This window comes from Vombatus ursinus, unplaced genomic scaffold (genome assembly GCF_900497805.2).
Source record: "Vombatus ursinus unplaced genomic scaffold, bare-nosed wombat genome assembly UNPS02014779.1, whole genome shotgun sequence".
NCBI classification, from domain to species: Eukaryota; Metazoa; Chordata; class Mammalia; order Diprotodontia; family Vombatidae; genus Vombatus; species Vombatus ursinus.
The window spans coordinates 45,097,969-45,113,735 of record NW_020954557.1 but is presented as its reverse complement, the minus strand read 5'-3'; the positions used below and the strand labels follow the sequence as shown (position 1 = coordinate 45,113,735).

General features: G+C 36.5%; 1 protein-coding gene across 3 annotated transcripts in view; it reads left to right on the top strand.

Annotated features, from left to right (window-relative positions):
* Positions 1 to 15,767, top strand: part of DYNC1I2 (dynein cytoplasmic 1 intermediate chain 2) — a 63,389-nt gene that overhangs the window by 43,322 nt on the left and 4,300 nt on the right. For all 3 annotated transcript variants that reach the window (XM_027865871.1, XM_027865869.1, XM_027865870.1), the window contains exons 6-14: positions 2,654 to 2,743; positions 2,967 to 3,129; positions 3,261 to 3,360; positions 3,847 to 3,972; positions 4,923 to 5,069; positions 5,442 to 5,555; positions 5,839 to 5,972; positions 6,858 to 7,002; positions 15,194 to 15,334. In XM_027865871.1, the coding sequence (XP_027721672.1) occupies positions 2,654 to 2,743; positions 2,967 to 3,129; positions 3,261 to 3,360; positions 3,847 to 3,972; positions 4,923 to 5,069; positions 5,442 to 5,555; positions 5,839 to 5,972; positions 6,858 to 7,002; positions 15,194 to 15,334 (1,160 nt within the window). The remainder of the gene's footprint in view (positions 1 to 2,653; positions 2,744 to 2,966; positions 3,130 to 3,260; positions 3,361 to 3,846; positions 3,973 to 4,922; positions 5,070 to 5,441; positions 5,556 to 5,838; positions 5,973 to 6,857; positions 7,003 to 15,193; positions 15,335 to 15,767) is intronic.

Genomic DNA, 15,767 nt, shown 5'->3' with positions numbered 1-15,767 from the left:
ATAATACGTAGGGACATTTGGTATTGAGAGTGTCATATATGGAGGGATACAGATCACTGCATAATATATTCCATTTACATTTTAAATGTTGAAAGAGAGAGAAGATCTTCTACAAGATCTTTTCTCTAAAATATGTAGATTATGAGGTCACTTAGCACTAAAGTGCTGACCACATGCATTATGATAGGAATATGACATCTGTCATTGAAAATGGTACTTAGAAGCAGTGTAATACAATAAAGTTGGGGGAGGAGAAAGGGATGAGGATGGGAGGCTCCTGTGTATAATTCATTATGTTAAGGAATGACTGGTTCAGGATGGCAAAAACCCTTACCTTTTGAATTTAGAACTTAACTTTGAATTCAGATTAAATGCAGAATTGATTAGAGTAGCGATTAATAATCATATGAAGCAGTGAGAAATCTGAATTTCTACATGTTAAATTTTTAATTTTAAAATATTTGCTTTGGTAGTCTAATGTCATCTTTTACATTAAATGGAATTAAATAATTTTTATTACTTTGACCTGTAAAGACTAGATATCAGCTTTATATTTGAACAGTTGTAGTGTAGAGCTGCTACCGGTTATACTGTTTTCAGATTAATAGTCCGTTGTACATGAGAATTCATCTAAAAAGGAGTAGTGTCTTTCTGTTTCTCTGTGTGATTATTTTGCCCAAAAAAGCTTTCATTTTTTAAGTAGCACAAAAGCTGTAATTGGCATGCTTTGTAAGGAAGTGTCAATGTGCAAGAGAGTGGAGATCACTAAGAATTCTTTTACGCGTTCTTTCCCCTTTGCACCACCGCCTCCTCAGCAGGGTCACTGAGATCACTAGCTTTTCTTGAAATGGCCATTTTCACTGGCAGGTGCATTATACCCTGTATTTTCAGATTGTTTTTCCATTCTGAATGTTTGGCAGGTTGATTGCTCTGGCTGCATTGACGGAGAAAGGGCTGACAAATGCGGTTGGGCTGGCTGAAAAGACAGTGATTACTGTTTTCCTTTGTGGCTGATTGAGGCCCTTGAAAGGAAAAATTTTAACCTTCACCATTTGGTTCAAAAGTAGGAGCATATATTGAAATCATTCATGCCATTTATCCTAGTTCTGTAAACTTGTCAGAACGTAAAAATCGCTCAATTTCAAGTAATATAGGATTGGCATACGTCATTATCATTTTGATTAAGTTGGAGGTTGTATCATTGTGTGCATTATGCAGTGTCATTTAAAGCTTTCTTTCCTACAGATACTGTTATATTTTTATTGCCTATACTATAGAGTTAGAAAGATTTTCAGAGCTCTCTAAACCTAACACTATGTGTGTGGTTTGGCAGCTGGTATGGCCTACAAGCTGTATTTTGTTTGCAGGGTAAAGGCTTGTCTGTAGACCTCCTGGAGTGTTGGTAATTGCACAGGCTTGCCATTGGGGAAAGACATGATTGGAAGCAGTCAGGCAGAAAAATGTTATGCCATCCCATTGCCACCTCATAGCAGAAAGACACAATCCCAGCAGTACCATCTGGTTGTTGCTATCTAGTCAGCTGGCCTGGCTGCTGGGACCATGGCTTGGCAGCTGGTTCCCATCCCTTGACCACTCTTTGTGTACGTTGTGTGTGTATGTGTGTTAGATAACTTTGAACATGGGTCAGGGAGATGACTGTGGCTAACAAGGAGAATCCCCTTGTTGAATAGTCTCATTACTTGAGATGAAGCATGCTGCAGACTCCTGCTGCCATCCCCTTAAAGACAGATGAGAAATCTGTTTAACCAATAAACTTGAATGTGTTCTTCCCACAGATCCATTCTAGGATGCAGAGGAAGACAAAATAGGCGCTGTATATTTTATAACATTTTAAATAAGTAATTTGATGTAATTTTTTTGTTTTCAGGATTTGAGAGGACATATGGAATACAAAAGTCATATCAACCTTACTTATCATTAGGCTACATCGTTGTTGCATATTCTTTATTGAAATTAAGAGAAAACATTTTCTTTTAAAACTGTTATTGCCAAATAAGATGATGATTGTGATGGAAATTATGTTAATAATAATAATAACAGAAAATAGAATGTGGTCACATTACTATGAGCTTTAACAAGATCTGCCTTTCAGAATAGCAACTCAATTTACTAATTTAATAATCTAGGCCATTCCTATTCCATATGAAGATCTATTAGCTATTAATAGTTATTAAGGAGTTTTAAATTACAAGTAAGCAAGTAACTCTGTAGGTTATTTCAGACATTTGATGTTCTATATTCCGCACATTAAGGTATAAGCATGTTACATAAAACTGTACAGTAGTTTTATCTTGGTCTGTGTTGAATGATAAATGCCTCTAAGATTTCAGAACTTTATATTAGGAATGCTTTACACGGCTATAGAATTTAGTATGACTGTCAACATACTATATGCTCATATACTAAAATCTATCCAAAATAGGATCACATTAACACTCTTTACTTTTAGAGATGGAATTAGAAACCAAAATTTTGTTATTTTTAAAGACAAATTTTTAGAAATCAGCACATCTTGCTTCATCTTTAAAATGATTTATTTTTGCATTAATATGATAATTTGTGAAGAACATTGCTTTGTACAGGGTTTTGTTTTTTTTTTCATTCTGGTTTCGCAATGGTTTTATTTTTTCAGATGAAGAAGAAGATGATGATGTTGTAACCCCCAAACCACCCATTGAACCTGAAGAAGAGAAAACTTTAAAGAAAGATGATGAAGAAGAAGGTACAAATGCTTTTTTTTAATGTCTTAATTTCACTTTTTAAATTGAATACATTTCATTGGGATTTGCTTTTGTTCATATATTTACATAAGAGAACAATGTTATTGTACAACAAAAGGTATTATGTGGGCCTGTTAAAAATGGTAATTTAATGAGAAAGAGTTGGTTTATCAGTGATTTATCAGATATAAATAAATCTGCAAGAAAGAAATATTTGTTTTCCAGTCCCCCCTCATGAGCTCACTGAAGAGGAAAAACAACAGATCCTGCACTCTGAAGAGTTTCTAAGTTTCTTTGATCATTCCACAAGAATTGTAGAAAGAGCTCTTTCTGAGCAGATTAACATCTTCTTTGACTACAGTGGGAGAGATTTGGAAGATAAAGAAGGGTAATATTTAGTTACTAAGACCTGTGGCATGATAAGAGTTGAATTATTATAGATGAAAAAGTCTAATATAAAAAAGTCTTATCCTTTATGTTTTGGGGTTTGTTTGTTTGTTTGTTTTTTTTTAATTCCAGAGAAATTCAAGCAGGTGCTAAACTGTCCTTAAACAGGCAGTTTTTTGATGAACGTTGGTCCAAACATCGTGTTGTTAGTTGTCTGGATTGGTCATCTCAGGTAAAATGGAACAAAAATGATATTTAATAATTAAATCATGTTTCATTTTGTACCAATTAGGCTATTATTATTAGAGGGCAGAAGAGACCATTGATGATTTATTAATAAACATTTATTAAAATAATTCTCAGACAAAGTTCATCTCATTTTCTGGACTTTGGAAGAAGAGACTGAAAACTTTAATCCTTTGGGGGAATAATCCAGGGTAAAAGCTAACTGAATCCCAGTTGTACAGATTTTAGTAGAACATAAGACAGTACAATACATAATGTATGTTTGAATAAAATACAGTTTTAACATAAAAACAGAATTTAAACTTATAAGCATAAATGTAGTGGGATACTGCATTTGACCATAAAAGTAGTACTTTCTGAGGAAAGGGAACAGACATTTTTAGTTTTAAATTGATTTGGTAGTGAAAACTAAAGTAGTCGGAACGTAAAACCATTTTCATTGATGTTAGTTTCTCTGATTTCTTGTGACCAGTACCCAGAATTGCTCGTGGCCTCCTATAACAACAATGAAGATGCTCCTCATGAGCCTGATGGGGTGGCCCTTGTGTGGAATATGAAATACAAAAAAACTACCCCAGAGTATGTGTTTCACTGCCAGGTAGGATGTGAGAAACTGTCATCCCACATGTTGAACCTCCATTGATGAATTTACAAATGCCCTTTTTCTTTTTTCTTGTCAACATGGTGATTTCATTAGGTTGGCATTTACCAAACCACATGTGTTTGCAAACAGATGTTGACTGAAAATTAAGAATTAGTTCAAAATAGTCTTCCCTTTGTAGCATTTGTGACATTTTTCATATTGTTTAATCACACCTACACTGTCCTTTGATGTTGTTTTTTCCTTTATTCTAATTGATCTATATGAAAAGAAAGCTTTTATAAAATGCCTTTACCAAGGGAAATTTCTCATGAACGGTTTTACTGAATATACAGTTAGTCTGTTGGCCCACTAAGTTACTTGTATATGGCCTGAGGAGTTGGAACTAGATAGTTTTAAGTAGAAACATATGTTCAGAGTAGGAAACAGATGCAGATTTTAAAAATGAATTTAGTAGAAAGGTAAAATTTGCAAACCTTTTCTGTTTGCAATAAGACAAAGTCTTTTCATAATGTCATAATTCTGAAAGATTACTTAACTGAATCAATACTAGCATATAATCTGATCCTGTCCGATTACTGTCAAGACAAAGTGTGGGGCTAATTATCTTATAATTTGATACTATAATGATGTGAAATATTTTTTACTTCAGAAATTACTTCATTATATTTATGTAAAATGTTATATTTAGTTCCCTTTTCTCAGCAGCATTCTCTTAGCCAAGAAAATTCTAAAGAGAAAAGCAAAAACTTTTCCATATGAAATAAAAATGTGAACTATTGTAATGAAATGAGTCATTAAATTGACTTAATTAGAAATATTTTAACCGAAAAACAAAGAAAATGTTCATTTGTAGTGGAAAGGATTAGTTTATTTCTGTAAACCATTAGATTTTTTTTCCCCTTTTAAGTCTTAAATGTAACATTCTCACCTTTTTTTATTTGTAGTCAGCTGTAATGTCGGCTACCTTTGCAAAATTTCATCCAAATCTGGTTGTTGGTGGTACATATTCAGGCCAGATTGTGTTGTGGGATAATCGAAGCAATAAGAGAACCCCGGTCCAGAGAACCCCACTTTCAGCTGCTGCACACACGGTAGGGAAATAAAACATCTTATACAAGATTCCTCACTCCTTAGTTATTAAGTGCCTAGTAGTGTTTATCAGGGTCTTCTAGAATAAGCATGCTTTGATGTACAGAGTCATCAGCATTCAGCAGCCATATTTCATTCTGTACTATGGAAAATACATTTTTACTAGAAGCCCTTTTTTCTTCCAAGACAGTATTCTTTCTTAAGTGTAGCGATTTAAAAAACAGCAAAGCTGTTCATATTAAAGATGCTTTAGAAATATATTAGGATGGTTTGGTCTAAAGAAGAATGCAAATAGTTGAACCTTAGTTAGAAAGTTTGAGGTTTTGTTTACAAAATAACCCTTTTAAACTCTTTTTGCTTTATGTCCCTTTTAGCACCCTGTGTATTGTGTGAATGTAGTTGGAACTCAAAATGCTCACAATTTGATTAGCATCTCCACTGATGGAAAAATTTGCTCATGGAGTTTGGACATGCTTTCCCATCCACAGGTAGAGTTCACTTGTGACAGCCTAAAACTGTCTAACTAGTTATTTATAGCTATATGAAAAGGTATAATTAAAAAAAAAACTTCATAACTTATATTTTTCATACAAATTCATGATATTCAATTTCAGTGACCTCATTTTGCAGTGACCCGCAAAAGTACTTTAGGCAAAGATAGGATTAAAATGGGAATAGAATGGTTTTGAAAGAGCAATGAAGATCAGAAAAATCTTTTTTTAAGTAACAGTTATTGGTTGTCTAAATAGTTCCACATATTTTTTTCTGCAGGATAGCATGGAATTGGTTCATAAGCAGTCCAAAGCTGTAGCTGTCACTTCTATGTCCTTCCCTGTTGGAGATGTCAACAACTTTGTTGTTGGAAGTGAAGAAGGCTCTGTATACACAGCGTGTCGCCATGGCAGGTGATTAGAAACTTTGGAATTATTGTTTATTTTAAAATTGTAATGCTGACAGAGATTCTCCCTTATAACCATGTTTAAACTAACTACACCCCCTTTTTAGTAGCATTTGCATGGAACTGCTTACTGTGGGTGGAAAAACTGCATTATTTTCAAACTTACAAAATGGAAACTTTCACACCAAAAGGAAAATGATGGATTGTTTTCTCCTGTATGTTGGTAATAGATTGGAGATTTTATTTTGCTGTTCAGCATTTCCTAAACATAAATGCTATAGCTGTCATTCCTAGAACTGACCTTTCAGATGTACATAGAAAGGTAAAAGTTACCAGTTGCATTTCAGTCAATGTTCATTTGAATTTGAACTTTATCCTAGTCCTCCTGATAATTGTACAGTAACATCACGCACACATCTTCAATTGACTAGTATTTCTCCTACTGTTCCATCTGTTTTGAAATTGTCTAGCTCTGCCTTATCAATTTCTTCCTTAAATAAAATAGAGTATCTAGGTTTCATCTCAAACACAGATCACCCTCACTTCAAAGCTCTTAGGTTTAAAAGTAGCCAAAATTATATCTCTTCTGTGTAGCATTTCTTTGCCTTTCACTGTTCCATCAGTTCAAGTATTGGACTACTGGGGGTATGTTGTCAGTACTTGAATGTTTGTGATTCCAAATTTTACTTTCAGCTTTAGAATAAATCTGGACAGGATAACATCCAATATCAGTAATGTTGCCCTTTTCCTAGAATTATTTCAATGTGTCATGCCCACAATAAGTTTCGAAAAATTTTGACGGAGCTTGATATTTAAATGTATGTATACTGTCTGTTTATAGAGAATCTGGCTTCAAAGAGACAAACCTGATTGCTTTTGTTTTGTAAAACAGCAAAGCTGGAATCAGTGAGATGTTTGAAGGACACCAAGGACCAATAACTGGTATCCACTGCCATGCAGCAGTCGGAGCTGTCGACTTCTCTCATCTTTTTGTCACTTCCTCATTTGACTGGACAGTGAAACTTTGGACAACCAAGGTACCTAAAATGTTTTCTGGTCATTTTCTCAAAGTTTTGACACAAGGTGGTGCTCTAATATAAGCCACATAGGAAAGTTAAACTCAGATTGTTTGGAAATATTCATTTGTTAAATCAGATTAGATTAAGGTAGAACATAATCCTATGTTATATGTTATATAGTTTGCATTTTCTTTTCTTCATAATATGCTGAGCAAATCCAGTAATACCCCACTTATCCAGACATCTAGTTTCTGGTGACCATTGGAGATGTCCCAAAGCCTCACACTCAAGCCCTATGCTTTGCTGCATAGAAAAGACCTTTGCTGTTTGTCAGAACCTCTTTGCTTTTGTTTTGTACACAATTCTTAACAAGTTTCTTTATCTAATTTCATAACCCATAGCATATTAGAATCCTCAAATTAGAAAGGATATGGACTGTTGGGACAGTTAACATAGTAATAGGAAGTACCACCTGCCAGTGAAGAACAAAATAGGAAGATCCCTGAAGTGTGTACATCTGCATCGTGTTTTAAAACTGAGAACGGTAATCGTTATTTATAATGAAGATTGTGAATCGTCAAGAAAAGACTGAATTGTTCAAAGGGGCAGAGAATGCTAAGATATTTTAGAGAGTTTTCCATCCTAAATGGCTAAAATAAGCAAAGGTTGGTTCTAGATTCACTTTTGTCTTCCTTTCTTCATGAACCTAATAGTTTACAATTTAAAAATTACTTTTTTTACAACAACCCTTTGAGATAGGTGGTGCCGAGTACTGATTTACAGATGAAGAAACTGAGGGTAAAGTACAGTAAAGTAATTTAACCAGGTTACACACGTAATAAACATTAGAGCTGAGATATGAGCTTAGGTCTCTCCAAAGGTGCTGTCTTTTTGTGGAAGGATCAGAGAGAAAGGAAAGAAGGAGGGGTGAGGGAAGAAAGAATTATTAAGGGCCTACTGTATGACAGGTATCTACAAGTACCTGTGCTCATTTGATCCTCACAACAACCCTGAGAGATAGGTGCTATTATCCTCATTTTACAATTGAAGACGCTGAGGCAGGCAAAGGTTAAGTGACTTGCTCAGGATCACAGAGCAAGTAAATGTCTCAGGATGGATTTGAACTCAGGTCTTCCTGACTCTAGGCCCAGCCTGGCTCTAGCTTGTGGCTAGCCCCTGTGCCATGTGGCTGCGCTTAGATCTGCCTTTTTTTCTTCCTCACAAAACAAGCACTAGAGGTGAAACATTCCATGAAACTCTGTTGCTCTTTACTGACTCTTTTAGTCTAATTTCAGAAATTAGTTTAGAAATCTTGAGTTACAATAATATGTTCAGGTTTGGCCTTAACTACCATAGAAATTAATGTGTTTTCCAAGGCCATCTCCTCCTTTTAATTCAGCTTCTTGGATGAATTGGTTGACGTCCAAAAATCAGTGGCTTTGTATGTCTTCACTGTCTGTTTATTGGTCATCAATTTGAGACCTCCAATTTTCCCAGTCTTCAACAGCATCAATTCTGAGGTTGGAAATATCTGATTGGTCCATTACTTTAAGCAGGAAGCATACCTTCAAGAATATTTCAGCCTTCTGCTTCTGAGGTGTAAGACCCCAGCTGCCTGAGGTCACTGCCCAACTCTCTTTTTTCCCTGTGTGGAACTGTTTCCTCTATAGGCAGGGCGACAAGACTACTTTCTTCTAGTTGACTAGGCCAGAAAGGAATTCTCCCATTCAGCGAACATTTGTGAGGGCTGGTGTAAAGAGAATTCCTCTGTAAGGACCTCCAGTGGAACTTCTGACTCTGAGATTTAGTCATGGTTCCTGTAGTTCTCTAGACCTGGACCTTGCAAAGATGTGTAGCCAGCACTGAAAGACAGACAGAAATGTCTGCTGCTTTTTTATGTTATTTCTTCATATCCCTTTTTCCATTTACTCTTATTACAAAGAGAGTCTTCACACATATCTCTTTCATCAAGCTATATACAGGGCTTTTTACTTATTTGATTATACCATGCTTTCTCTCTTAAAGGTATACAAGCAAACTGTTCTGTTTTTGGTTTTGTTTTTTTTAAATATGAAAAGGGTCACTCATGATATGTTAAAGATTGTAAATGCTGCTGGTTCACAGGCCCAGCTTAATATTCTGCATAACTCTTGTGTTTTAATAATTACACTCCATTCCTAAGGACCACCCCCGTCACATACCACCCTCCTGTGTCAGTGTAGCCCAAGGAGTGGAATCAAGTATGATCTCATATATCTTCATATTTACTCCAGAAAATATGTGCATTTACACATTAATGTACCAATTCTGCTTTGCACAAGAGGAGGAGAATATTATATATGTGTGAATGACAACTTTATCTCTTCTAAAAAATGCCCTGAGGATAAACCTTGTGAGTAAATATTTAAATCCTGAGCCCCAATTTAATTCCAGAGTTTATTATTTTGATCATGTAATTAATTATGCTTTCTCATATTTAACCTAATAATATCAATTTCCATCCTCCTTAACAAGGAGGAATAGTTTGTTAATGATCTGCTTTTTAAAAACAGAACATCATGCTAGTTTCATGCCAGACTTTCATAACTGGTATTTTCAACTTTGTGCATTTAACAAACATTGAATATTTTATATGTCCTCTAGCAGTGAGGACATAATTTCATTCAACCCCTCTTCTTTTAAGAGACAGTTTTCTGTATTCAGATTTAAGCTTGGAGAAACTGGGAGTACTAGACATCCTGTTCTGTTGAAACTTTTTCCCCCTAAAGTCTGGCATAGCCCCAGCATCAGAACAAGATTTCCTGCACTCCCTCACTCTTCCCACACACCCTTTTTTCTTTTTCTGCTTCTTCTTTCTCCAAGTCTTCTATAATCCCTGGAAATCTCAATTTGGCTCTGTGTCTAATTTGGTCTAAAGTAGTTCTGCTTGTGTAGCCAGCCTTTAATCTCTGCCTAGTCAGGAAATCTATAAGGCAGTTGCACAGAGTCCTAGATCATCTAGCTGTTTTCATTACTTCTTTGTCCTAGCACAGTTACTTAGGTATTTTCAATAATGCAAATAAGTAGCAAAAATCCAGTTCGTTTGGGCCAAAAATTGGTCCTTCAATTAAAGTTTGAAGACCAAGACATTATCTCTGATAGGTGGATCTAGGCTTTCTAAAGATGAGTCTTTCTGAAGAAGCTCTATTCCCAGTTCCCATTAAATACTGAACTTGGAAGCTAGGAACCAGAGAATACTGGAGATTGTAAATTGTTGTGAGAATAAGAGCTTCTTAGAAAAAAAACATTCTGCAAGTAAAATGGTGATTACTTGAAAGCTCTGCCCTAATTGTGCTCATTGCATGTTGCCATTAAAATACAGTGAACATTTTGGGAAAAGAAATCTTTAGTGTATGTATGAGACATTTCTGTCTGAATAAAACCTTCAGTTGAAAGATCTATCTTAAACTTGACTGGTCTGACATTTTTTTTGATACTCGTTAACTGGTTAGAATATTGGTTCTCAGAATTTCTTGTTTGGCAGTGTCCACAGTCTCTCATGTCTCTTGTGACCCCTTTCATATTAAAAACAAACAAACAGAACACCTCATCTGGATACCTTTCTCAAAGCAAATTATGTCAGAGTTAGACGAGTAGGATCAGAGAGCCTTATCTAATGTTTGACGGAAGTAAGACTAAACTACCAATTCACTGAGCCTTTATCAAGCATTTACTATATGCCAGGTAAGATGTTAGACACTGGGGATTCCAAAAAGGAAATAACTTTTGCCATCAAGGACCTTACAAGCTATTGGGTAGGAACACGTGCACAAGTAAATAAATGCGAAATATGTACAACATAAATTTAAAGTAATTTCTGAGAAATGCTAAGAACACTAATAGCTTATGAAAGAAGGGTATTCAGGAAGGGCTTCTATAGGTTGCACTTGAATGAATGAAAAACCATTTGTCAAGCCCTGGGCTAAGCTCTTGGGATATGATTACCAAAGCAAAGACAGCCCTGTCTTCAAGGAGCTATGTTCTTATGTAAGTTACAATACCCATGGGTGAGTGAGTCCTCTGGGGAGCAGATTGACACACTCTATCTAGGAACAATAGCAGAGTTGATTTGATGGTAGATCATGGTTCCAGCAGTGGAAAGGGGCGGGGCAGAAGAGGTAAAGGCATTTGTGTGGTGGCATAGTGGGACAAGACATGATGAGAGAGTGGTAAGTGAAGGGAGACATGTAGCTAGGGCTTTCCTTAAACAGCAGTCTGGGAAGGTCAGTCACCAGTCAGGCCAGTGGGACTGTAGGGTGGAAGAGATGTGCCATAAGGGGAGATAGAGATTCTAAGAGGTGAGAAAGGGGGAGCATTCTGTGCATGCGCAGCAGTCTGTTCAGAGGTACCCATGTAGAAGATGGAGAGTCACATATAGGAAGCAACAACTGCTCCAGTTTGGCCAGAATATCAAGTGCATGTTTGAAGAGTAGGGGGTGGAATTATTGTGAAATCATTCTAGAAAGACATTCTTTAAATGTCTAACAGAGGAGTTTGTATTTTATCCTGAAGGTAACAGAGCCACAGGAGCTTCTGAAACAGAGAATTCCCCTGCACAGGCTTGCATTTCAGAAGTATAAATTTGAAAATCATCTGGAGGATAGATTGAGAGGACAGAGACTGGAGGCTAGGGATCCAAGTAAGAGACTATTGTACTAGTCTAGGCAACTTATCAATGAGGGCCTGAACTAAGGCATCGGCCATGAGAGTAGAGAAAAGGTATGGATGTGAGAGGTGTTGGCTATGGGGAATGAGTGAGAGTGAGGAATTGAAGAGGACTCCATGATTGCAAATTTTGGTGGCTGGAAGGATGATGTAGCACTTGACAGAAATAAGTTCAAATGAGGAATGGATTTAGAGAGATTTGGCCTTCATTTTGAACATGCTGAGTTTGAGATGCTTTGGAGTGACCAGAGTCCAGCAGACCTTTGGTGATGTGGGACTTGAGCATAGGAGGGAAATAGGGGGTGTAAATGGACATGCCAGAGTCAGCTGCTTAGGGATCGAACTCACAGGGATATTGTCTTTGCATTTCTTTAGAACTGCCACCTAACTTCCCCTTTGAGTATACTACTTAAAAATACAGGTATAATTGTTCAATTTTTCTCGTCCTGTATTTCTCTCTTTAAGGACTACCAGCAATGCAATCTTTCCTGACAACTCAGAAAATCATAGATTTATTCAATTAATAGTAACTAACATTCAAGGGGCAGGTAGGTGGCGCAGTGGATAGAGCGCCGGCCCTGGAATCAGGAGGACCTGAGTTCAAACCTGGACTCAGACACATAACATTCGCTAGCTGTGTGACTCTGGGCAAATAACTTAACCCCAATTGCCCTCACCAAAAATAATAATAATAATGATAATAATAATAATAACCAACATTCATATGGTACTTTATGTTTTATGGAGTACTTTACAGGCATTATCTCATTTATTCCTCAAAAGAACATCGTGAGGGAGGTAACAGGAATTATTATCCACGTATTTATAGAAGAAGAACTAGAGACATAGAAGTTGTGACTTGCCATGGTCACATAGATAGTTCGTGTCATTGGACTGGATTCAAACCAAGCCTCTCCTTATTTCAAGTCTAGCATTCTTTTGTGCTTCCCTGAAAGGAAATTTAAATGCCTTCTATGTGCATGAATTTGTTTCCTTGGAAATCATTTAGTCCAATAACCTTCATTTTACAGATGAAGGCTAGCGAGGTTAAATGATTTGTTCAAGGTCCATGAAACCAAAGTGATCCTACTTCTGCTGTCCGGGGTTAGGCATAACAAGTTTATTCCTTCTTTTATGTCATAGTCCTTCAGATATGTAAAGACATCTATCATGTCTCCTTTTACGTCATGTCCTCTCCAGGTTAAACAACTCTGATTCCTTCAGCTGATGCTCATATGACATGGTGCACAGTCCTTACCATCCTATTTGCCCTCTAGAATCTCTGTTTGTCAATGTCCTTCCTAAAATGTGGCCCCCAGAACTAAATGCAGTACTCCAGATAGTATCTGGTATTGTCACCTCCAGTGTTTTGGAATTAATACCCATATTAAACCAGCTGGCTACCACATCATACTATTGGCTTATTGAGCTTACAGTTCTCCAACCACACCATATATTTTTTTTCATATGGACTTTCATCTAGCTACTTCTTCCTATATTTAGGCAGTTGATTTTTTTTTTTTAACTCTCTTAGCTCCCATACACTGTTCTGACTCATAGGTCTCATTAACTCCTCTGAATTTATAATACTTACAGTCATGTCAGCCCACCCCACCCCGGTTGCCATTTTATCATTTAGCCTCAAATTGTTCACTGCTGTTTAACATGTTAATCTTGTCAGTCACCTAAATTATAAGTTACCTGAAGGCAGAAACAATGTCTCATATTTCAGTATTCTCCATTTTATTTACTATAATACCGAACATGTGGAAGATATTTAGTAAATACTCCAGCTAATCCTGAACATATTTGTTGAAATGAATGTTATTGGGTCAGAAAGGACCTTTGAGATCATTTAGTTCAATTCCCCTCATTTTATAAATGAAGAAACTGAGCCCTGGAGGATTAAGCTACCTGTCCAGGTTTAGAGAATAAGTGGCAATTGTAGAAGTAAAATCCAGGTGTCCTGATTCCTTAGTCCATTGCTCTTTCCACTCTAGCTATGCTATATCTCATTTTATTCTTATTCTCCCAAAGCTATCTCTAAGTTATTAGTGAAATCTTAATTTATCCCCAAAAGTTGCATGTGATATAGTGGAATGATCATGAGATAAAAGTAGTGGAATATTATTATGCAGTAAAAATAAAAAAATATGAATATGATGGAGTCTGACAAACCTGAGAAAACCTGTTTTTTTTAAGAAGTAAATATAATTTTTATTAATAAATTTATTTATTTTTAGTTGTCAACATTTACTTCCACAAGATTTTGAGTTCCAAATTTTTACCCCATCTCCCCTTCTCCCACCCCAAGATGACATGCATTCTGAATACCCCTTCCCTTAGTCTGCCTTCCCTTCTATCTCTCTTCGCCTTCTCTTATCCCCTTCACCTTCTGTTTTCCTATAGGGCAGGATAGATTTCTGTACCCCATTTCCTATATTTATTTCCCAGTTGCATGTGAAAACATTTTTTTTAAACATGTTTTTAAAACTTTGGGTTCCAAATTTTCTCCCTTCCTCCCTACCCACCCACCCTCATTGAAAAGACAAGCAACTAAATATAGGTTATATATGTGCAGTTATGCAAAACACTTCCATAGTAGACCTGCTGTGAAAAACTAACTCTATTTCCCTTAATCCTATCCTGCCCCCTATTTATTCTATTCTTTCTTTTGACCCTGTCCCTCCTCAGAAGTATCTGATTACCCCCTTTCCCAATCTGCCCTCCTCTCTATCATCCCCCTACTCTCTTGTCCCCTCCCAAAAACCTGTTTTGTAAAACAACTTTGAGAGACTTTAGAGCTCTGATCAGTGTAGTGACCAGTCAGAATTCCAGAAAAACTGATGATGTAGCTTGCTTCCTACCTTGGGGCAGAGAAGTGATGATTAGAGGTATAAAAAGAGACATCCATTTATAGATATAGCCAATATACCAATTTGTTTAGCTTAAATACACTTTGGTTGCAAAAAAGGGCTAGGCTTATACTGGGAGGAAGAGGGAAATTGGTAGATAATGAGAATGATGCAGAAAAAAAAAGATCACTAATGAAATACTAAAAATATAAGAAGAGAGCAAAAAGAAATTTGGAAAACTATGTCCTAAAGATTCATTACCCTGTGGTCGATCTCCTGATGATGAACTTCTGTGAACTTAGCTACTCTGGTCTCTAGACAGCAGACATTGGCCATCACAGGCCCAAACTCAAATTCTCCCCAACTTGGTAGGGCTGGCCAGGGCCTCTGCTTGACTGGCACAGCCATCAGGAATCCAGAGAAACCTCTTCCCTGTGATGAGGTTATCAGAAGGACTTTAGTGGAAGCAAATAGGAGATTTTTTTAAAGTAATCCATAGTAATCTTAATCCATAGCCACAGTTAATATCATGGCAGCCTAAGCCATAAGGATAGTATTTTTTTGCTATTATTTTTGATGATATAAAATATTTTAACTATTTCTTGACTGAAACATTTTCGCATGTGCTAAAATGAACTTTTCCGTTTCAGAATAACAAACCTTTGTACTCATTTGAAGACAATTCAGATTATGTTTATGATGTGATGTGGTCGCCCACCCACCCTGCCCTGTTTGCCTGTGTGGATGGCATGGGGAGACTGGATCTGTGGAATCTCAACAATGATACAGAGGTGAGCAACAAAATGACAAAAATTGCACTGGAAAACAGAAAATTGGAGATTTATTGAATAATTTGTGAAATTCCCTTTATCCCAAGGAATGTAAAAGGGGCTATGTGATTGTAGTTTCATCACAAAGAAGCCAAATAAGCTTCGTACACTAAATAAAAAAGAGCCTGCTGTGAAGAACTGAGAGGAGGAGTAATGTTTGCCAAAAACACTGGGGAATTTCCTTTTATTTCTCAAAAACACTATCATGTCTCTAATGCCCTGGCAAAGTCTCCATTCACAAGGCAACTGGGGTACTTTATACTCGAAACATAGAAGTTTGATAGTTGCCGATAGTTGGTATATGTTAACCTAAATTCTGAGTTTCTAAAGTGACTGTTAGCTTTTCCGTTAGAATTGTGCATTGTTCATAGACTACTGGCTAGGCCTTACTTGT